General features: G+C 35.5%; 1 protein-coding gene across 3 annotated transcripts in view; it reads right to left on the bottom strand.

Moving 5' to 3' along the window:
• The window catches only part of RNGTT (RNA guanylyltransferase and 5'-phosphatase), a 279,755-nt gene that overhangs the window by 224,680 nt on the left and 29,672 nt on the right, over positions 1–25,403 (bottom strand). For all 3 annotated transcript variants that reach the window (XM_069487273.1, XM_069487272.1, XM_069487271.1), the window contains 4 exons: positions 22,703–22,778; positions 20,584–20,824; positions 10,773–10,882; positions 9,489–9,590 (listed from right to left, as the gene is read on the bottom strand). In XM_069487273.1, the coding sequence (XP_069343374.1) occupies positions 9,489–9,590; positions 10,773–10,882; positions 20,584–20,824; positions 22,703–22,778 (529 nt within the window). The remainder of the gene's footprint in view (positions 1–9,488; positions 9,591–10,772; positions 10,883–20,583; positions 20,825–22,702; positions 22,779–25,403) is intronic.

Below are 25,403 nucleotides of genomic sequence, written 5' to 3' on the forward strand. Positions count from 1 at the left end.
ACTTTTTTTCTTGTAAAATAACTATACCAAACCCTAAGAGAATTCTGCATAAACTGTGGGAAACCCAATGTTGGTTCCCATGTAATAATGCTTTTCAAAGGAGTCTTCAGCTATAATTTTTTCTTTTTTTTTTTTTTTTTTGAGACTCCGTCTTGCTCTGTTGCCCAACTTAGTGTGCAGTGGCAAGATCACAGCTCACTGCAACCTCAAACTTCTAGGCTCAAGTGATTCTCCCACATAGGTGGGACTACAGGCGTTTACCACCGTGCCCAGCTACTTTTTCTAGCCAATGTAGAGCCAGGGTCTCACTCTTACTCAAGCTAGTCTCGAACTCCTCAAGCAATCCCCCCTAGGCCTCCTCAAAGTGCTAGGATTAGAGACATGAGCTGCCACACCTAGCCAACTAACATTTATTGAGCACTATATTAAGCATTTTATGAGAGTCTCCTTAAATCAATTCATGGACCTATTCTATTCTTAATGGCTGGCTAAATATTACTCTGGATTAGTCACTGATTTTTAAATTGTGTTCCATGAGACACTAAGGGCAGTGGCTCCCAAAGTAGGCCAAAAACCAGAATGAACTAGGGTGGTTTTCAAAAAGGCATATTATTAGAACCAACCCAGGCCTACTGATTTTGACTCTCTGAATTGTTTTTTTATAATAAAAGTTTTCTATTATGGTAATGTAACTGGTGCTTGGGAATTGCTGCCCTAAAAAGTTCCATGGTAACCTCAGAGGCCATCCCAGAATACAACTCCACAAGCTTTCCTGCAATGTGCAACAACCAAAGCAGTACTTTTATCTACTTCATATAATGCAGCTCCAAGTAAGAGTCAAGGTTGAGCAGGGAGTCAAATGAGTTCTACGGCTTTTTTAAACCAATTTACCACCAGATATCATCAACTAGAGCTTCAGACCAGTAAAGTATTTCCGATTGACCTGTATCACTCTGTTAGTCTTCCTCTCCCATGATAAAAAAGGAAACACAAAAGCCATAGTTTTACTGTGTCCCTCCCAGTTGCAAAAAAACTAGCCTAGATCCCTCATGATAGTTCTGATGAACCTACTATAAAAAATAGGGCTGAAATCATTATATGATGTAATTTGGTCTACATTCTCTGTAAGGGTTTTAGTTATCCCCAGTTATATGATACTCAACATTTACTAAATCCTAAGATTAACACAATTAGTATAATTTCTAGTATAATGAGGAAAAAACTACCATAAATCTAATTTTAAAAGCCCAAGTACCAGGATATAAAACAAAGAAGAAAAATTTCTAGAAAATGGAAGACCAGAGTTATAATGCCAATTTTGCCACCATCTACTTGTATGATTTGAAGCAAATACGTTACTTTTCCTGATTCTGGTCCCTCAGACACCTCCACAAAAATTCTAAGTCTCCCCAGAACAATTCAAAAATTAAAAGTCCTTTCCAGGTATAATTTATTTACTACTGAGTCTCTAAATATTAGCTATGATATCATGGCTATAATTAATATTTATTAAATAAAACAGAAGAGAAATTCTTAATACCAGTATCTATTTAAAGTTCTTGTTATATATCATAAGGAACTATTTGCTTTACTGTCAAAATAAAAATAGAGCTAAATAGAAATTTATATTGAGTCTGATCTCTTCCTTCAAGTGGAACTGGAAAAATAGCTAAGTGAACAAATCTAAATGAAAGTAGTATACACAATACTTAGTTGATCATAATCTGATTCATTCTGCTCCTAAATAGCATAAAATATAGTTTGCTTTTTGTTTATAGTTTACTCAAAATTATTCCAGAGACATCTGTGAATCTCTTTAATATTCCTCTCAGAATATAACATTTTTCTAGTCTAGTGTCTCATTATTTTATCCACACTATTCCTGTCTGAACATTCAGCTCTAGTCATTAGAATAAATATCTGCTACCATCATTATTAATGAGATACATATCATATCAAGGGATCCAAACAAGCTACTAACCACCTGGTATAATTGCATTGTTCTGTATTAAAAACCATTACAGCAGCACTACTCACCAATCACTAAGTACATTTGTCAGGACATATATAGCATGACCATACATTGAGCACCCTGTTATAACAAAAGTATGGGACATGATTTTCATGAGAAAAAATGCTTAATTTCGGCTGGGCGTGGTGGCTCACGCCTGTAATCCTAGCACTTTGGGAGGCCGAGGCGGGTGGATGGCTCAAGGTCAGGAGTTCGAGACCAGCCTGAGCAAGAGCGAGACCCCATCTCTACTAAAAATAGAAAGAAATTATATGGACAGCTAAATATATATATAGAAAAAATTAGCCGGGCATGGTGGTGCATGCCTGTAGTCCCAGCTACTCGGGAGGCTGAGACAGGAGGATTGCTTAAGCTCAGGAGTTTGAGGTTGCTGTGAGCTAGGCTGACGCCACAGCACTCACTCTAGCCTGGGCAACAGAGTGAGACTCTGTCTCAAAAAAAAAAAAAAAAAATGCTTAATTTGCCTTTTAAATGTCTACGTTTAGTACATTACATAAAAAATCTTGTCAAAGTACCAATGGCTTAGCAATAACTAACAATTAATGGGAAGAAAAACATTTTAGAAATTAAAATTTAATGAAGCAAATTCTAAAACAAAATACTTTAATTTTGTTTTCCTACCTTGGTAGGAAAGCTCACTTTTTATACTTTCTTATAAAGAAAGGAAAGAACATTTGAGAGGTAAAGATTGTCTTTTAAGGACAAATTCAATTATGGGTTAGCAAACTATGGTCTAATGTGACCTGCTGCTTTGTAAATAAGGTTTTTTTTTGAAAGACAGCCACTGGTCATTTGTTTGTGTCAGAGCAGTGGGCTATCCTACTTTTGTGCTACAGTAGTATTTGAGTAGCTGAGACAGAGACCATATGACCCACAAAGCCTGAAATATTTACTATCATACCCTTGCAGAAAAAGTTTGGATTCGAGACAAAACTTAAAGCTAGGAATTCTGTCTTAAGCAGTCGTGATCCATGTAGCACCTAACACAGAGCCCTAGAGGTTATGAGTTTTCAATACAAATTCTGGATGAATGAAAGAAGGGGATTCCCAGGCCAGGATAAAAGAGAATGAATCTGTCTATAACTCCCTCTAAGAAGCATTATGCAAATGTATCTCACTTAAACAAATGTATTATAAAAAGCTGAATATAAATTACATTTCCATAAATGCCTAAGTGGATTTTTTTAATTTCTACAATAATTTTCCTTATAAAGCCAGTCCCACATTTACTTTGTATATTCAGTTCTTGAAGGAGAGTATGCTTATATATGTGTGCTATATAAATGTATAAACCAGAAGATACACACACACACACACACACACACACACACACAAAAATCAGTAGCTGGCCGGGCACGGTGGCTCACGCCTGTAATCCTAGCACTCTGGGAGGCCGAGGTGGGCGGATCGTTTGAACTCAGGAGTTCGAGACCAGCCTGAGCAAGAGCGAGACCCCATCTCTACTAAAAATAGAAAGAAATTATATGGACAGCTAAAAATATATATAGAAAAAATTAGCCGGGCATGGTGGTGCATGCCTGTAGTCCCAGCTACTCGGGAGGCTGAGACAGGAGGATCGCTTGAGCTCAGGAGTTTGAGGTTGCTGTGAGCTAGGCTGATGCCACGGCACTCACTCTAGCCTGGGCAACAGAGTGAGACTCTGTCTCAAAAAAAAAAAAAAAAATCAGTAGCTATCTATTACTGAGTGTGTATGGTATGCTAATTGCTTTAATCTAATTACTTCATTTAATACTTTTACAACAATTAAAGGTAACAGATCATCCCTACCCTATATAAATCCAAATGAAAGAAGTACTTTCTCAAGTCTATCTAGCTTTAAATACTTCCCTAGTTTAACATTTTCCTTAAAATATGCATTTTTGATTTTGCTAAATGGTTTATATTTTTGTTCAAAAATTAAATGTGACATAAAATTGTGATTTTTTTTTAATCTCAAGAATTGCATAACCACCACAAATGTTTCCCTCTATAATGTGAAGACATTAACAGCTTTTTACTGACTAGTCAATACAAAAAAATAGTTGTTGAGTACCTATCAACACTATTTGTAGGCACTATTTTAAGTACTAGGGACACAGTGGCTAAAAAGACAAAAGTCCTAGCCCTCATGAAGCTTGCTGTCATTGTGATTATCAATTCATTACAAGGCTTTTGTAGGTCTACTACGGGTTATTCCTATAGCTTACATTTTTCCTATGTCAAGCACAGTCTGAGTTATCTTTTACTTTACTATTTGCATTATGACAGTAGTTATAAAAAATAATAATTTGGTTTTTACCTAGATGATTCAGAAACAGCTGAAATTAAATTTATCATATTTAATCTCTCAGCAGGAAGAATTAAAATAAAATGTGAGGAAATCAATTCTAAAATTTTTATATAATTCTTAAGTCTTCACCATTTTCAGTGGATGTTGAATTAATTTATTTTGAAGACTGACAATTTCTTTTTATTGCATTACACATTCTGCTAATAAACTAAGCACACAGAGAAGTTCTACTATAAAGTTCCAATTATCTTTTCCCAGAATATCTGTGAAAAAGAAGTATTCCACAATTACAAGACTGTTCAATTCCAACTGTAACTGCAGTAGTCTTACATCACTTCTGGTATTGCATTTACCCCAAGTAGAACTAATTCTCCCCTCCTGGAAAGAGCTATGAAAAGAATAAAGTAAGAGTATTCAAGACAAAAGGAGGCCGGGCACAGTGGCTCACACACCTGTAATCCTGGTCCTTCCTTACAGTTGAATTCCACTATTCTATAACACTTAGCAAACATTGCAGTGATACCTGTTTCAGGTAAGAATCATCAATGAATGTTATAATTAATAGAAAAAAATATAAGAAACAGGATATTTACACAGCCTCCAGAGTATCTCCCCCACAACATTCTTATTAAGTACAAAGGGGAAAATAATAACTTTATCATGGACAAATCTGGCAGATACCAACTTAACCAAGAGATCAAAATTATAATAACATCACCAATAATGGGACAATTCAGTATTATCTGCCTTTTGAAATGACACACAGAATATTACCTCTGTGATGTTCTTGCCAAAACGTATAACCGGAATCAAGAGGAAGCAAACAAACTTTATTTGAGAGACAAGGTACAAAATAACTGGCCAGTGCTATTCAAAAGTGTCAAAGTCATAAAAGAAAGTATAAAGAATTGCTTCAGAAAAAAGGAAAGCAAGAGACAGGACAACCTAATGAAACATAATTCTGGATTTGATACTGGACCAGACATAGGACATGATTAAAACTTCTGGTGAAATTTGAATAAGGTCAATAGTTTGATAATGTCTACATCAATGTTAATATCTTGATTTTGATCATTGTACTGTAGTTATATAAGATGTTAACATTTGGAGAATTTGGTTAAACGACACACAGAAATTCCTTATCCTATTTTTGGGATGTTATTGTAAGTCTGACATAATTCTAAATGAAAAGATAAATTTTAATCAAAGTCCTAGGGATTAAAAACTGCAAGCAAAAGTAGTCAGAGCTACAAAAACTAAAGACATCTTATTTTTAAAAAGTATGATTTTACTGAAATACAAGAAACAACTCTTCTATCAAACAACCTTCGATTTCACTGGTTTCTGAGACTGCAGCAGCTCAAGTGTCTATCAATTCACCTACTATAACTAACATAAATTTCTTACTGGTTCATTTTTTTAAAACCTCTGTATTTCTATATTATTTGGCTTTAACACTTAGAAAATATTCCTTATTCTACAATGTTTTAGAATTTTGTCAAAATTACCACTCTACTCACTGTTACTTCCAGGCCTTGGCCGGGCTAATACAAAATTTCTAAGCAATATCTTTTATTGCCCACTATATCCAGATCTCATATTACACTCAATTTCAGAGATCCTTGGATCTAAATATTGTTATTAGATACAACAAATGGCCACTAAATTTTGGAATAAGGAAAAGTAAAAAGAGATCCCACATTCTATCTTTTTTTTTTTTTTTTTTTTTTAAAACAGAGTCTCACTCTTTTTGCCCTGGCTAGAGTGCCGTGACATCAGCCTAGCTCACAGCAACCTCAAACTCCTGGGCTTAAGCGAGCCTACTGCCTCAGTCTCCCGAGTAGCTGGGACTACAGGCATGTGCCACCATGCCTGGCTAATTTTTTCTATACATATTTTAGTTGGCCAGATATTTCTTTCTATTTTTAGTAAAGACGGGGTCTCGCTCTTGCTCAGGCTGGTCTTGAACTCCTGACCTCCAGCGATCCACCCACCTCGGCCTCCCAGAGTGCTAGGATTACAGGCGTGAGCCACCATGCCCGGCCCCATATTCTATCTTGACATGGCTTTAAAGACGATGGGGTCTAGGCTATTAATCAGCTATTCGGATTTCACAGCCTCCAAGAGCATTCTACCGCCCCCTCAGGATCTTTTCACTCTGAAAGTCACAGAAAATTCTTCTCCCATGCTATTGGACTTAAATTCTACTGCGCAAAAGAGAGATTTTTGCACTGGTCCAGAAAACTCCTTGTATACATTTTTTTTCTCCCAGAATAATGCATCCTAAAACAGAGTACGTATTCAATAAATACTCAAGAATTTTCCTTTTGTTTTTGGTGGAGTGTGGTGTTCTAAGAGAAATGAGATATTTCTATTATCAATCAAAAACATATTAGCTCAAACTACTTTAGCCAATCACCTAGAGGTCTGACAGTACTGAGACACAGAGAAAGGGGTATACAACTGCAAAGGAGCGAAAATAAAAGCAAGATGGCAGAAAAAAGTGACAAATTTTGTAGGCTTTATTATTTTGCTCCAGATTTATCATGATATTGTGAAGAAGGCAATGTAGAAAGTAAAGAGTATCTAAAATACGAAAAATCATCAGGGGTTAAATCTATGCCGCAACCCCAAATCCCCAGGCCATTTCGTAGTGTAAAGCCTAGAGGGAAGCACCTTAATCCTCATCTTTTCCATTCTCTCTCTACTCAAAGAGGTGAGTAATAAACCCACCTGTTAAGACATTGTTACGTATTTTTTAATATTAATAATATGTTTCAACAACATCCTTAACATCTGCTAATCCTTACTACCAATTTAATAGATTTGGAAATTAGTCTAATACAAAAAATTAAATAAATATAATTTTAGCACTCTGAAAATAAGCAGTGATGCTAATTTTCACTTATCCTTCAAAAACACATAGCCACAGGGAGGGGGTACAGAAGAGGTAAATGATCCAAATTATCTAGATCTGCTTCTATAACTATATCCACCTTTGTATAACGCCTACAAGCATACAAGGAGAGCAATGTTTTCATTTTATTTCTGTACTGTTTGAATTTTGTGTCATGTATTAAAACTAATTTTAAACCTAGTTCATTTTTTAAGTAAATTCAAAATACTATGAACAAATGAACATATATGTAAAACATACTTGTTATTTAACAATTTGAATTAGTCTACGAAGCATTAACATTAAAAACAATAACTGGCCGGGCGTGGTGGCTCACTCCTGTAATCCTAGCACTCTGGGAGGCTGAGGTGGGCGGATCGTTTGAGCTCAGGAGTTCAAGACCAGCCTGAGCAAGAGCGAGACCCCATCTCTACTAAAAATAGAAAGAAATTATATGGACAGCTAAAAATATATATAGAAAAAAATTAGCCGGGCATGGTGGTGCATGCCTGTAGTCCCAGCTACTCAGAAGGCTGAAACAGGAGGATCCCTTGAGCTCAGGAGTTTGAGGTTGCTGTGAGCTAGGCTGACACCACGGCACTCACTCTAGCCTGGGCAACAGAGTGAGACTCTGTCTCAAAAAAAAAAAAAAAGAACAATAACTGCTATATAATCCAAAGAAAAAGGTCAATACTACAATTATGGTAGTGATTATCTCTAGGTGATAATATTTCTCTTCATTTTTATTCTTTTTATTTATGCTATTTTCTGAACTTTGTTAAATGAACCTGTCTTACCTATGAAACACCCAAAAGAGCTAGAAAATGCTAAAGGGAAATATTGTTTCCAAAAAAGAAAAACAATTAAAATGAAAGAAAATATTTTACATATTCCCAAATAAAAATCAAATTTAATAAAATAATCTAGAAAGTATATCATATTGAAATCTAATCATTATATGCACCTAATGATAACATCAAGTTGTATCTGCCCCACTTCATGTCTCCATATGAATCTTTCAAGGTAACTTAAATGTAGATGAGGATAGCAAGACACAAAGGGTATAACTGCCACTCTGGCATTCAACAACTTCTCATAAAATTAAATGTAAACTATGTCATCTTCAAAATAAGTTAAAAAACTAATGTATATATACATATATATGTACTTATAATTATTCTAAAACATTTTATTATGAAAAAGTTAACAGGACTTCTATATTAATATCTGTTAAAATAATTATTCCAACTATTATAACACTTACTGAATGAATAAATACATGTAGCAAAACTATAATCAAAACAAAAAATATGGATCACAACAAAGAAAGAAAAGGTGAAATGTTATTGACGATGCATAAAATGTATATTAATGAATATTTTAAAACTTAGGAATATGAAATTTGAAGTTAAAGCTTTGCTGTAAGAATAAAACCACCGTAGGCCGGGCGTGGTGGCTCACGCCTGTAATCCTAGCACTCTGGGAGGCTGAGGTGGGCGGATCGTTTGAACTCAGGAGTTCGAGACCAGCCTGAGCAAGAGCGAGACCCCATCTCTACTAAAAATAGAAAGAAATTATATGGACAGCTAAAAATATATATAGAAAAAATTAGCCGGGCATGGTGGTGCATGCCTGTAGTCCCAGCTACTCGGGAGGCTGAGATAGGAGGATCGCTTGAGCTCAGGAGTTTGAGGTTGCTGTGAGCTAGGCTGACGCCACGACACTCACTCTAGCCTGGGCAACAGAGTGAGACTGTCTCAAAAAAAAAAAAAAAAAAAAAAAAAAGAATAAAACCACCGTAAAAATACATAAAACTTAAAAAAGTATTAGCAAGGATTAAGAGAAAAAGGGAAACTATCCAAAGGCATAAAATATAGAATGAACCAGGGACAGTTGGTCATTTTTAGATTATAAATTGACAACTTATCTATTAACTTTAGACATGCCCAATATCCATTAAAGACAAGATAGTGGGCAGCAGACATATCAAAAACCACATTAAGAGAAAATGCTTTCAAACTTAACATTCAGTATAGATTTATGTAAAACTAACAGAACTCTAAAATCAAAAATTCAGCAGAATGAGGGAACTGTACTTCATAGCCTAGAATACTAGCAAAACAAAAACTATACTATTTTTTGAAACATGTTTATTTTGCTGTTGAAATCAGAAATTCACACTCCCAAGAGTGCAAACTTTCCCTAACAACAAAGCAATATTCTTCAAGCATTAGGGTTATTTGTATATCTTTTTTAGAATTCAAACTTACCGAGTACCATCTGCTTTCCAGCTTACTTTATATGGCTTCTGCTCTAAAAGTTTAATATTTTGTTTGTCCATAGAAACAGGCTGTGCTCCAGGGAATCCAGACCTTAAAGAAGAACATTTTATTACTATCATGGCTGGTATCCATAAAAAGCAATACATGCCTTAAACCACTCTCAAATGAATCACACATTTACCACAATGTTCTCCCTATCGTGAGATGAATGTCAACACGAATAATATCAGCTTTCACAAGAATGCTAATAACACTTTATCATTTTCTTGACATTTTAGAATGCAAGTTAACAGAGTTCTAAATTGCTACTGATATACCATAATTATTGCGCTAATTTTAAAATACTAGTATATATGATCTTAATAGTAAAGTAGGTATGTTTATAAGTCGTTTACTTTAAGAGATTTAAATCTTGGCTTAATGACCTTACATTATTCTAGACCCCATATTTCTCCATCATGACACTTCCAACTTGACATAATTCTGCAGGGTTGGAATTTTCTGCTCAAAAGATGCCCAAAAGTGACAAACAGGAGAAACGTGGGTCAAGATTAAGGTACAATGGCAAGGGATTAATACAACACTAAAACCAATATAATTTCTTCCTTATTTTCATCTTTTAATTAAAATTATTTCTAGCTAATTTATCTGATATTTAGGTACTAGTAATAAAATTTCTTTATATTAGGCATTTATATTATGAATTTTTAACAATTAATAATACTGTTTCCTTGTGCCAAGCTGTATTACAATTTTCTGCCACAGATACCAATGATCTGTTGAAATGACCACAGACCAAGACCTGAGAACAACAGATAACAGCAATGAACTCTCTCCTGAACCCTCTCCCATGAAATTTCTGATAAATATTTTCAAGTCACTGTAGGGAGCAGAGTATCTTTAAGGCTCATTTCCCCAGGCTTCTGATTACAGAAAACTGGAAAATGAGGCACATTCAAGTTTCACCTCTTCTCCCTTAAAAAATTGATTAGACCAGCCCAAACATTAATCAGCTGCAATAGAGTCAAAGACATTAAACAAATACTAGTGACAACAGTAATTTTCTATTACGTTAGGAAGACATGTGAGTCATCTAATTTTGATTTGACTGTTTACTGTACTGATTGTCTTAAAAAATATCTGACATCTTTTTAAGTACTCTCTGTAAACATACTAACTTGAAGGAACAAAAAAACTATGTCAGTGTTTAACCAATTTTAAGTGTTGCAGAGTAAGAAAAAGTTTTATTTAAAACTTTAAAATATTTATTACCCTTCCCAGCCACAGAACTGATGACACTTCTGCTGTACCTCTCCTAACTTTGGTTGAGTAGTTACTTGAGTTACACCTTTAACAGTTACACCTTCCAAGAAAATAGCACCCTTTAAAAAAAAAAGAAAAAGAAAAATATTTTTACATTAGAATTCAAATTTACAAAGAAGAGACTAAGATATAAATTAGTTTATTTTCATAAACCTGAGGAAGTCAATATATGTAACAAAAATGGTCTGCTACAAGCAGCTCACAAACACCCCTGGGATTGTACACTGTTTTCCTTAAACCAGCATATATTTTCAATATACATGGCCCTGTGTCTAGGTCAAAGACACTCTAAAGGCACTTCTCAGTAATCACAACAGTAATAATTTATCTACCATTTACTGAGAGCCAAGCAGAGTATCTGGTATTTTATAAAACTTCTCTCCTTTATCCTTACAACAATGAAAAATAGATTGTATTAGATTTATTTAGCATAAAGACTTTATGTATTTACTCAAGCAGTAAAAGAAAGAAGCTGAACACAGGCCTATATTATACTACTGACCAATGGGGGGAGGGGAGAAGGAGTTGTGTCATTATGGGTGGAGTATGGATCCTAAGGAGATAAACACCCAAAATGCATGCCTTTGTAAACTAAAATGAGTTACAACAGTAGGCAAAGTGGCTAAGCCACAGTCATGGGATCAACATAAAAGTAAGTATTACTCATCATTGATTTTTTAATCTAAATTTTTTAACTCAGAACTACATAAAGTATCTTACCATATTTTGTAGCAAGCATATTTTTTAAATATCACAGAGAAGAGAAGCAGGTGGAGAATTTATATACCAAACAAATGAGGAAAACTTCTAGAAATTTTAAAAACTAAAAAAATAGTCTAGGGTTATGCTATACAAATACTTTCAGATCCATAAAAGGGCTGGCATCAGTCTCAAGAAAAATCTGTAGAGACGGACCGTGAGTAATAATAAAAAAGAAAAGAAAAGAAAAGAAAAATCTGTAAAACATCTCTAGCTGTCAATGTAATTAGGGAATAAAAAATATGGTCTACAAACTACAACTTCAACCTCTGGCAAAGACTTGGCAACTGGAGCCACTTGGGAAGGGCAAAACAGAACACTTAATATTTACTTCACATACATCCCGTCACATCTAGAAGAATACTGTATCCTTCCAGCAGACAGTGGTCCTACTCTTTGCTCCTGATTCGGAATCACTTCTTTCTTTTTCTTTTTTTCCTGAGACAGTCTCACTCTGTTGCCCAGGCTAGAGTGCTGTGACGTCAGCCTCGCTCACAGCAACCTCAAACTCCTGGGCTCAAGCAGTCCTCCTGCTTCAGTCTCCAGAGTAGCTGGGACTACAGGCATGCGCCACCATGCCCAGCTAATTTTTTCTGTATATATTTTTAGTTGTCCAGATAATTTCTTTCTATTTTTAGTAGAGACGGGGTCTCGCTCTTGCTCTGGTTGGTCTCAAACTCCTGACCTTGAGCGATCTGCCCACCTCGCCCTCCCAGAGTGCTTAGGATTACAGGCGTGAGTCAACACGCCCGGCCAGAATCACTTCTTATAGTCACCTAATCTATCTTCTACTGTGTTTTCCTTAAAGGACCATAATTTAGGGATTTCATGAGCCAAAGGATCAAAGAGTATCATCCCTCTACTATGATACCATTATCTCTCTTTACTGGCCAATGAAATTTCTGTTTTAAAATCATTTCTATCATTAAGTATAGTAACTAAAGGAAAGAGTATTTTTAAAGGAAAGCTTAACCAGGTAGATGAGGTTTATAACATATTTAGTCATTGAGAATACTCGGATAACTTCAATATTCTTATAAAATCATATCTTATATATGCTAATTAAAAAGAGAATACTAAAAGAGTACAATATTCAGCATCTTTATTCTGAAGGAATTAACAGCATTAGAGATTTTAAGTTTTAAATGAAGAAAGTATCTACCTTCATTTATGAATATGTATTTCCTAAGCAAAGTTAAGAAATATATGATAATTTCTGAAATGGGTAAAATAAATGCGAAGGCCAAATTAGTATAAGTTAGTCCTAAAAGCACAAACATTATTTCTTTTTTTAAATAATAAAAGGACTAACACATAGAAAATCTGAACAACTTTCAACCAAGTGCTTTCCTACAGTATTATCAAAGGAATATTTAAATAATATTTCTATGCAGTTGAACAGGTTAAATATTTTTAAGTTAACAGAGCTAAGAAATATTGAGCATCAGTACAGATTTAACAACTATTGAGTTTGGTTATAAAAGATAACCCCAGTCGGCGTTAGTGGTATAGTGGTGAGCATAGTTGCCTCCCAAAGATAACCCCAATCAGGTAGTAAATGTCTGTCATCCATTTCTTTTTCCTCTTCCTTAATCTTTCCTACCATGCATCAACTTCTTTACTTTCTATAGCTTCCTCTATTTTCTTTTGCAATAAATATTAAGTAAAAAGAAAGGTAGAAATAAGTCCAGTAAAGACATTATGTATGATGTACTTTACACACAAATAATATTCGGTAACTTAAGGTTAACATAATTTGCTGCTTAATGTCATTACAATAGTTTCCTCTGACAAAATACTCATTTTTATTACTCAAAATTATGTGGTAACTCCAAGAAAGATCATTAATTCTAATTTATAAACAGCAATGTCTAGGTCTGGAACTATTTTCGAGCAGACTATAATTGAGATTTAAAATCACTGACATTTATTTTCACTTGTCAACAAATTATTATCTCTGTGGGAATAAAAAAAATCAAAAGTCAAAAGATAATGTATGCTTAAAATGGAACAAGTATATTTCATAAGCAGAGTCTACCAGCCTTAATATTAACAGTTGTATGGCTATTACAAACAGGTCAAAAAGGAATGAGTGATCCTTTAAAAGGAAATTAATTCAGGAAATTAATTTAGGAAATTAATTCAGAAGATGGGGTCAATTCATATGTGAGAGACCTATGGGTCTGTGTGTGTGTAAAGAAAGAACGTATACAAGTATGTATGTGTAATAAGCACATTTTCATAATGGGGAAAATACATTAATGGTTTTATTCAAAAAAAAGATCTCAGATATGAAAGGAGCAAGCAACATCCCTATAAGTCATACTCTTCCTACTCAGTAATGGCATATGCTCAAAAGATGAATAAAGAAGGTGTCTTAGTCTTAGAAAAGTGAGGGGCCAAGCACAAGACATGCACCACTGTTGTGAATCCAAAGAAAACTATTAGAATTCACTACAAGGAGTCCATTACTTCAAATCATTGTCACATCAATATGAGTGTCAGGAGAAGAAGACTCCATTTAACAAATAAAGTCTCAAGCTAAAATAACCTCACTATGTGAAGAGATGTGAGCTACAAAAGAATTAATCACTCTGGGATTGTCTCTGTTAACTATCTTCAACCTCAGAGAGAAATAAAAGGAAAATGAAAGCTTTCCCAAATGTGAATTTGATAATTAATTACATCTGCACTTCTCATCCCTGTCAACCATGTCAACTACTGTTGACATCACTCACAATTCAACTCTGTGGTCACCTTTCCTCTCTGATGGTTTTGTCCTCATTGCTTTAATGTCCCTTTTCCTTGGTTCATCTTACCAATAATCACCTTCCCAAAGAGTCCAACATAAACCCTGACATCCCTTTTTTATAAATAACTTTCCCCTATAACCTCAACCTTTTTCTTGAATACCTCACACCTTGTGTCTAAACTAAAAGCTAGCTCTCCCCAGGGAGACCACTTCTCTCTTAAAGCTGCTTATTCTCCCATTGCCCAAGTCCCATGGAAGTGGTGTAAACTATGCCACATCCTCACTGCTTTCCTAATCTCTTTCAAAAGCCCCTATTCCATTTAGACTAACTCCATTCAGCTATACCACATAGCTGTGGTAAAGCAGACATCCACTGTGGTTGATAGCACAACAACTCTCTTTTAGAGCTGCCCTCCCCATCCACAAAGATGGGGCCTAACAGCCATGTTATGTGACAGTGTAAGATAACATCCCAGTCGAGCCAAAGTTGATGAGGGCATGAGTGAACCCCTAACTCAATCCAAATCCATCAGATTCAGTTGCTTGGTAATTTGGAATTGGGATTCAGAGACAGGCAGTTAGTTTCTGCATGTAGCTAAAATTATAAGAGGTTAGCTTAGAAGCTCTGAAACGCATATAATGTCCCGGGAAAATGAGGAATCAGAAGAACCAGAGATAGTGAGAAGACTAATACAAATAAAGGGAGGAAAGCAGAGAAGAGAAACTAACAATAGCAGAAACAATGTTCTAGGTAACATTCCAGGTCCAAGCTCCAGTATCGGCCTGAAATATGGCTATATTCCTGTGTTTGAGTTTCACCAACTTACTCATGATAAAGTCCTCTTAATATTTAAGTAAGTTTGAGCTAGTTTCTGCTACTTACAGCCAGAGAGTCTAAACTAATAAAACCCTCTATCCTTTGTGTATTGAAGGATATTGCCCCACATTCACCAAAAGCAGTTAGTCTTTCTCACCATTCTAACTTCTATCATTACACTGGTAACATCAACATCCAATGAGATAACATGACCCATCCAACAACCCAGGCTTCATGGTTCAGTAATATCATTTTAAATGACCCTCATCTTTGCCCAACTTGAACAACCTGCTCCATGACCATACCATCATCATTCCAGACATACTACCATACTATTAATATCTTTTGATCCAATTCAACTCACATTGAGTGCCCACAGCATTCTAAAACCAACATGCCACTCTTTCATTCTTACGTTAGACAGCTTAACTCTTTTACTCTCACCATGCCCACTTTTCAATCTCACCAAGATTAACAATCCCTTCATTCCTCCCTTTCACAGTTTAATAGCCCCCCTCTGCCATCCTGACCTCACTCCTATGAGCCTAGAACCTTTGGCTGATTACCTCAATTTTTTCCCCTGATATCATCAGTACCCCTTATCTTCTTCTCCTTCATCACAACCATACTAAATATCCCTAAGCTTTAACCAACGTACCCTTAATCTTCCAAACTCCCACACACAGGCAGCTGAAACTTACCAAGCAAAAATCACAATCTCGGTTGTATCCTCAGTGCTGAGAATATTTCCCTCCTATTGTTGAAGACCTATTACACCAACTGCACTTGACTTCCAGTCACTTTCATTTCCTCAGAGATTTCTCTACCATTTACTCCCAACCTTTACTTTCATCTTCATTGACTTCACTGGCTCCTTAACCACAACTAATAAATATACTTGAGTTTATCCCATACTAAAAAGCCTTTTCTAACTATGTCTGCATCAATTACCCTTTCTCTCCCTTTTTGATCACAACCAAGCCACTTAAACAAATAGTCTATACCAGTGTGCAGAAAAGAGTTAACAAGACTGTTTGCAAGGTTCACCCCTCTAGGGCATCTGGCAACCTGACTTTGAGTGTTCTCAGTCAACTGATAAGGGTGGTTCACCATACCTAGATTATTTGTACAAATACAGTTTGTGCTAAACAAATGCTTTCTTTCTGGGATCCTGGAATTTTGGTACCCAGTGGAAGACCTCAGAGAATTAGAAAGGCAGTAAGGACTTGAAGGGCCAAAAATTCAGAGGGAAGGGAAGCCCAGAGAGGTGAGCAAGACATCTGGTACAGCTTTTCCCCTCTAGGATTTTCCTCTAGAGGCACTGTTTCAAAAATGGTAGCTGAGAAGCTAAGAAGTTGAACAGAGCTTTTAGCAATATAATACGAATGGGAAACAAAAACTGGAGTTACAGGTCACCAAGGAGAAGGAGTCCTGTTTAAGTCTCCAATCTTTCAGTTAGGATCCCCAAAAGGCTACAATCCAGGAATAAGAGTGAACCAAAATAGTCCAGTCCCCCAAAACTAAAGCCTAGCTTCTAAACAATTCAATCCTCAGTTAAAATGTTCTGCTGCTAAGGTAAAAGTAGGAGCAAAAGTAAATCCTCTCTGAAAGAAAATAACATGATCAGAGTCTCAAATTATTTCCAGTTTTTCGTAAGTAATATCTAATATTCAATCAAAACTACTCAAATATTCAAAAAAATTTTTAAAAAACTACAACTGACTAGAACTCAAAAGGGTCTAAGAAAAATCAAAAAAGATCTACAGGAGATCTACATATTATTTATTTGACACAGGCTTTGTAAAAACTGGCATTAATATGTTCAAAAACTTAAATGACAAAATGAAGAATTCCTTCAATGAACTGAAACCATTAAAAAAAATCAAATGGAAATTCCAGAAATGAAAGTAAAATAACTAAAATTAAGTACTCGATGTATAAGTTTAAAAGCAGCTTAGGCCAGGCAAGGTAACTCACACCTGTAATCCTAGCACTCTGGGAAGCCAAGGCAGGAGGATTGCTTGAGCTCAGGAGTTGGAGACCAGCCTGAGCAAGAGCAAGAGCCCATCTCTACTAAAAACAGAAAATGAGCTGGGTGTCGTGGCATGTGCCTGTACTCCCAGCTACTGAGGAGGCTGAGGCAGGAGGATGGCTTGAGTCTAGGAGTTCCAGATTGCAGTGAGTTATGATGACACCACTGCACTCTGTGACGACAGAGTCTTGCTCTGTCTCAAAGAAAAAAAAAAGGCAGCTTAGACAAAGTTAACAATGAAATTAGTAAACTCAAAGACAGGTAAGAAGAAAAAATTCAAACTAAAAAATGAAGAAATAAAAAGATGGAATACAGAAAAAAATGTAAGAGATTGTTCAAAAGAAGAAAAAGAAAAATCTATTGGTCCTGGGTTAAGTAGAGTTCCAGAAGGAGAAGAAAGAAAAGAATGGATCTGAAACAATATTTGAAAAGATAATGGCTAAAAACTGTGTAAAACTAATAAAAAAAAAAAAAATCTAGCCACAGATTTAAGAATCCCTGCAAACACCATGCAGAATAAATATAAGAAAACCACATGTAGAAACACCATGATGAAAATGTTGAAAATCAAAAACAAAGAAAGTACCTTCAAAAAAGCAACAACACAGCTGACTTGTTAACAGAAATGTACTGTGGAATGGTATCTTCAAACTGCTGGGAAAAAATAACTGCCAAGCATCCAGATTTCTATGCTCAGAAGAAACTCTATTCAAAATTATGTCAAAAACATATTTTCACACAAATACTAAGGCAATGTGTCACAGCAGATCCACATTAAAGGAAATACTAAAAAGAGCTCTTCAGTTAGAAGGAAAACTATCCAAAACAGAACCACAAAAATATGTGAAAGAATGAAGAGCACAGAAAGGGTATATATGTATGTGTAACTAATATTAATGTATAAAAATGTCTTATACGGTTTAAAATGTACATAGAGTTAAAATACACAATACTAAAAAAGACAGAAAGAGGTAAACGGTATCAAAGGTTCTAAGATTCTTACATTATCTAAAAAGTGGTAAAAGTACTAACAGCCTTTAACAAGTCAAAGATGTATATTAAAATCTCGGGTAACTACTAAAAGAATAGTAAAGGAATGTATAACTAATAAGCAATGAGTGGAGTAATAGAGTAATGAAAACAACCACAAAGAAGGTAAGAAAGGACAATAGGAAGAAACATACCACATGTGGGACTAAAAAATAGTAAAATTAAATCCAATGTTATCAGTGCCTGAAATGTATACAGACTAAATAATCTAATAAAAGTAAAACCTGTTGACTGGATAAATAAAACACAGCCACATGATGCTTGTAAGATATACACATTAAATAAAGGATAAATAAAGGCTGAGTGTAAAAGGATAAAAAATATTCCATGTAAACACTATCCAAAAGAAATCTTGTACAACCATACTAATATCAGATATTTTACAACAGTAAAAGACAATGTAAAGATAAAACAATCTTTTATACACATTTGTGTGCATCAAATAATACCACCTCAAAATATAAAAGGCAAAACCTAACAGAACTACAAGGAGAAATAGGTAAATCCACAATCAGAGTGGGAATTTTTTCTCTTTTTTTTTTTTTTTAGCTTCAAAAGGATATCCTTAGCTTCATGAAAATGGGGAATTTTTAAAACAGTCCTTTTAGTAACTGATAAAACAAAACAGAATAAACTAAGTTTGGAATTTTCTTTTAAATGTCATATTTACTTTCCCTAAAGAAACATGTCCATCTTGGCTATTTTTCCTCTTAATGCTGTTGCTGGAGCTCATTTGTAACTATAGAAATTTAATGGTACTTAATAATATTAATATAAAACAGATGTCATTTTTAAGACACTTTCCACTGGCAAAAAAAAAAACTGAAAATTTTATCCCATTTTCCAAATTAATAACACTTTGTTTTAAACTCTTTTATAAGATGAATTATAATTCAAAACACATGTAAGCATATGCTCATGATTAATGTTACTCTTAAAAAGCATAGATGGGCCGGGCGCAGTGGCTCACGCCTGTAATCCTAGCACTCTGGGAGGCTGAGGCGGGTGGATCGCTCAAGGTCAGGAGTTCAAGACCAGCCTGAGCAAGAGCAAGACCCCGTCTCTACTAAAAATAGAAAGAAATTATCTGGACAACTAAAAATATATACAGAAAAAATTAGCCGAGCATGGTGGCATATGCCTGTAGTCCCAGCTACTCGGGAGGCTGAGGTAGGAGGATCACTTGAGCCCAGGAGTTTGAGGTTGCTGTGAGCTAGGCTGATGTCACGGCACTCTAGCCAGGGCAAAAAGAGTGAGACTCTGTCTCAAAAAAAAAAAAAAAAAAAAGCACAGCTGAATTCCCTTATAAAAATGACATGAGGGTACTCATCTATATTTTATGCTATGCTATTTATTCAACTTTCCTAAGAGTATAATTGTTATTTTTCTAAGTACGTGATTCAGTAATTTCAGATATCTAAATTCAGGAAACAATAAGTTATACTAAGAGAATAAACTACATTTAAAGTTATTTCTATGCTTTGAAGCAATTTATACTTTTCAGTGGCCTTATATGCTTGAAGTTTAAAATGTGTAAATACAATTAAAACAATGTTTTTCAAACAAGGGACTTTTTTAAAAAACCAAAATAACAGTTATGATTTACATAAACAAAAAAAGGCATTTTCCTTCTTGCCTGTGAACCATTGTCTACTAATAAATGAGCTGTAGTGTTTACTGTTCAACCATAATATATAACGAACCTTAATTACTAACTTTGTTAACTCTTAATTACCTCCACACTTTCCCTAACTTTCCCCTTTGGCCTAAACCAATATACTCATGTATGTACAGGTATGAACAGTACTTTTCCTCTCAAGTTGCCCTATCCTCCAAAGAGAGAGCTCCTAATATTCTTAGTTACGTCTTTTATTTCTAGATAAGATTAATAAATGTTAGCTAGAGACAAAGTGAGCATTTTCTCAGTTTAATTTTATGGGAAATATGAAAACACCACCCATGGTAATAGGGAGGAGCAGAATTCATATATAAAGTCATATATATATATGTAGTCACATCTGAACTATGTGACAATGTTATAAAGCATTAGTAAAAATTCTCACTAGATATTTAGTTGAAATCTCATAATATTTTGTAAAGAAATACTAAATTCTCAATCTAAAAGTTCTTTGGTTTACATAAGATACAAAAAACAGGATAAATTTACACAACTGCAATTTTTCTCTTTGAAAAGACAGATTCACAGCTATCAATAATCTTTAGAAATAGCCAGAATGAAACAACCTTACAAACCTAGCTAAAGAAACAAGGCCAGCATTCCATTTTCACAAATCTCAATAAGCTTGCAGAAGAAGAAGATAAAGACTATTAAAATATTTTTAAACATTACCAGTTTTAACCTTTCTTTTCTCCTTTTGCCAAAGGAAGCACTTGACCCGGGTTCTGATTCCTTTTTTCCATCCTCATCCTCATCTTCATCTTCATCATCCTCAAAACACCAATCTGGTAATAGAGGTGGGGGTGGTGCTTCCTCTATATCACCATAGCGACGAAAAAGTTCCTTCAAATAATCACCCTTATAGATTCCTGGTGGTCTGGCTTGGGCAAAAGTAGCAACTGCTGCTTCAATACTATGGGAAACAAACACCATGCAATGTCCTCACTATTCTACATTTATGCAGACTTACCAAAACTCACTTCTTCTATTCAGGGCACCATATAAAGTATACTAGAGGTTTATAAAATGGACAAGTCACAGTCCTCACCCTCAAGGCATTCAATCTATTAAGGCACAAATTCATTCTGAAACAGTTTTAATATAAGGTACACTGAAAATTCCTAAACTCTAAAAGTAAATTGCTATAAGTGTATAATAAAGACCTCGGTAGTGTCTGAAGAATTTAAAGTCTTGAAGGTTGAGTTCTGAATGTAAGGGAAAACAGCATTCAGGGAAATGTGAATCGCAATGTGAACAAAAGTAAAAGCATGTTGGTTTTACGAGAACTTCCAACAGACTCAGGCACTTAGGAGTACAGGTCATCAGAGAAAAGCTAAGTATAGGCTGAGCTGACTCAGCCTGGGGTTGCTGTGTTGAGCATCTGAATAACCAGAGCTAGAAAGTACAGGCAATAGCGAACCTCCCTGAAGATATACACTCGAGAATGTACAATCCAATGTGTACTTCAGCTGATTACATTCAAAAAAGTACCAACTGGTGAAAGCCTTTGTAAACATAAATGATGACCTTCTAGTATTCCATGGTATGCATAAAAAATAAAATAAAACACATAAACAAATAATGACCTTCAATCAGTCAACGAGAAAATTCAGTTAGTAATATCTCATTCTCTTAGGAATGTCAGGAAACTAAGGGTCTAATCTCTCAGGATCTAAAAACACACTTCTCAAATAACAGGTGCTCAGTAAAGACATACTGACTGGTTTAAGTGGAGTAGCTCTATCCCAAAAATACTTCCTTCATATAGCATTGTGAGCTTTTCCTAGTACTCAACAGCTATAAAAAAGATACTACAGGTTGAGTATACCTAAACCAAAATATAAAACCCTTAAGGCAGAGAGAATAGAAAGAAAATAATAAATGAAGGCCGGGCGCGGTGGCTCACGCCTGTAATCCTAGCACTCTGGGAGGCCGAGGTGGGCGGATCGTTTGAGCTCAGGAGTTCGAGACCAGCCTGAGCAAGAGCGAGACCCCATCTCTACTAAAAATAGAAAGAAATTATATGGACAGCTAAAAATATATAGAAAAAATTAGCCGGGCATGGTGGCGCATGCCTGTAGTCCCAGCTACTAGGGAGGCTGAGACAGGAGGATCCCTTGAGCTCAGGAGTTTGAGGTTGCTGTGAGCTAGGCTGACGCCACGGCACTCACTCTAGCCTGGGCAATAGAGTGAGACTCTGTCTCAAAAAAAAAAAGAATAATAATAATAATAATAATAATAAATGAAATTAAAAAAAAAAAACTACTCAAAAATGTAAAATCCAAAATGTTCCAAAATTCAAAACTTTTTGAGCATGAACATGACACACAAAGGAAATAGTGACTAGAGCATTTCAGATTTTGGATTTTCAGATTAGGGATGCTAAACCGGTAAGTATATTCCAAAATCCAGGGGGAAAAAAATCTGAAATCTCAAACACTTCTGCTCCCAAGCATTTCAGATAAGGATGCTCAACCTGTACTAAAAAGGAAAAGAACAACAACAGTAACTTCCAAAGCTGAATACAAATACAAAATATTGGAAGAACCTATCTCTGATAATACTATAAGATGTGAAAAAAAATCTGGAAAGTAAATAAATAGTTTATGAGACTCACAAGCACTCGAAGTGCTACTTAGTACAAAACACCAGGTTACAGTAGTCTAATGATTATTATATCTAAAATGAAAATCATTACAAATTATATTCACCATGAGGTCACCAAAAGCTTCGCAATATAAAATTCTACAACTAAAATATCAATAAAATTTTTATTATAAGATACAAATACCTCCAATCCATTTTCTCCACCAAAAAGGCACATATGAGGAAACCAGTGCGATTGAAACCATGAGTACAGTGAACACCTAGAAAATAAAGTAGCTTTTGTTTAAAATTAATAAATCACTTCAGAGGCCACATTTTACTTTAAAATTCCAACCTGCAATCAAAACATTTCAGTCATTTTATAAAATAACTACGTTTTAAAAAACCTTGAAATACCACCTCTTATAACTTAATAACTTGTCAGCTTAAATTGCTTAGAATGTAATTTATAGCTATAAGTTTGTTTATTTATTTATTTATTTATTGGAGACAGAGTCTCACTCTGTTGCCCGGGCTAGAGTGCCGTGGCGTCAGCCTAGCTCACAGCAACCTCAAACTCCTGAGCTCAAGTGATCCTCCTGCCTCAGCCTCCCAAGTAGCTGGGACTACAGGCATGCACCACCATGCCCAGCTAATTTTTTCTATGTATGTTTTTAGCTGTCCAGATAATTTCTTTCTATTTTTAGTAGAGATGGGGTCTCGCTCTTGCTCAGGCTGGTCTCGAACTCCTGATCTCGAGCGATCCTCCTGCCTCGGCCTCCCAGAGTGCTAGGATTACAGGCATGAGCCACCACACCCGGCCTATAGCTATACGTTTAAAAATAATATATTGATTTATTGGTTAAAAACTATCTCTACTATCTAAAGATTTCTCTTAAAACTAAAAGATTCCAAGCATTTCATCAAACGTACAACTCAAAAGGACACAGACACACACAGACACCTCTGATCCATGAACTTTGTTTTTTTTTTTTTTTTTTTGAGACAGAGTCTCACTCTGTTGCCCAGGCTAGAGTGAGTGCCGTGGCGTCAGCCTAGCTCACAGCAACCTCAAACTCCTGAGCTCAAGGGATCCTCCTGTCTCAGCCTCCCGAGTAGCTGGGACTACAGGCATGCGCCACTATGCCCAGCTAATTTTTTCTATATATATATTTTTAGCTGTCCATATAATTTCTTTCTATTTTTAGTAGAGATGGGGTCTCGCTCTTGCTCAGGCTGGTCTCGAACTCCTGAGCTCAAACGATCCGCCCACCTCGGCCTCCCAGAGTGCTAGGATTACAGGCGTGAGCCACCGCGCCCGGCCTGATCCATGAACTTTGAATAAATTTTTCCAGTATTCCTCTTATGATCAATAGCACACATGTGCAAGAGAGTCAAATCATATTTTTAAAACTCCAGAAACTAGAACAAAGCCAATAAACTGTTAGAAATATAAACTCTGGAGGTGGATACTAAATGAATATAATCAAAGAAAGGGGCTACAGAAAATAATTAACTGATGGATATACAGTACAATAAAAATAAATGCTCTGAATCTTGATTGTGATTTCACCAGTGTCTACATATGTCAAAACTCAAATGAATGGCCAGGTGTGGTGGCTCACACTTGTAATCCTAGCACTATTGGGGGGCCAAGGCAGGAGGAGCGCTTGAGCTCAGGAGTTCAAGACCAGCCCGAGCAAGAGTGAGACCCCATCTCTACTAAAAATAGTAAAATTAGCCAAATGTGGTGGTGCACACCCATTGTCTCAGCTACTCAGGAGGCTGAGATAAGAGGATCGCCTGAGCCCAGGAGTTTGAGGTTGCTGTGAGCTAGGCTGACACTACAGCACTCAGGTTCGGACATGCTAAGTTTAAGATTTTTATGGGACTTTAAAATATTTGGAAATAATGGTAAAGAGCTTCAATGAGAAGCCTGACAGGTGCTGTAGATTCAAGGATAATCGGCATAGACTCAACTACGGAAGGTTTCTGTGATGTAGATAAGATCACCGAGAATGAGTACATAAAATAAAAATATTAGGGGTGGAATCTGAGGAAAAGCAACCTTTCAACAATAAGGGAGAAAAAAAGAAACATAAAAGACAACTGATAATGAACTTCCATGGGCCTAAGAGAACAAAAAATATAAAGGGTCATGTACCCTAAGAAAAGAGGAAGTTTCAAGATAGGAGTATTCAACTGTTTAAATGTCACATAATTATTAGAACCGAAAGTCACTATTTGATTAAGAGTACTGAGCAAGGACTCTAGACAGCAATGAAGTGAAAAGGAATAAATGGATTCAACAGGAAGAAAAGTGCGGGTTTTCTTTTGTTTTGTTTTGGAGGGGGGGTGGATTATGTAACAAGAGATGTTTAGGTATGTTTACAAGCTCGGGTCAAGGACCTAGTTAAATCACAAAGGTTGACAATAATAGAAATGATATAACTGAAATGAAGTTTCTGAAGGAGAGAGATGAAAAATACAGAGATCAGCCTTGAACAGAAAGACACTCCTTAAAAATAAATAGCTGTGACCATGAAATTCTATAAATTCCATTATTTCCATTCCTTTGTAAGAAAGGGTGCTTCAAAAAAGTCACACAAAGATGTGAGCTGTCAACAGATTTTTGTATTCATGTTTCTCAACCCAACATGTAAATTTCTTTTCTGCCTTATATTTTAGAGCAATTCAAGCAATATTTCAACCTTAGATAATGTTTCTCACGTAAACCAGTTTTTGCTCCAATTTTCACTCTCACAAGATTAACAAAATATTTTTACAAATAGGAAATGTAAGGATAATTGTCAATGAAGTAATATGTCCTGTGAAGATACATAATCTAAGAAAGAACTATTCTTCTTTTAATACTCTTTACTATGCAAATATATAGTTTTAGTCTT

The sequence above is a fragment of the Eulemur rufifrons genome, chromosome 15, assembly GCF_041146395.1.
Source record: "Eulemur rufifrons isolate Redbay chromosome 15, OSU_ERuf_1, whole genome shotgun sequence".
In the NCBI taxonomy this organism is placed as follows: Eukaryota; Metazoa; Chordata; class Mammalia; order Primates; family Lemuridae; genus Eulemur; species Eulemur rufifrons.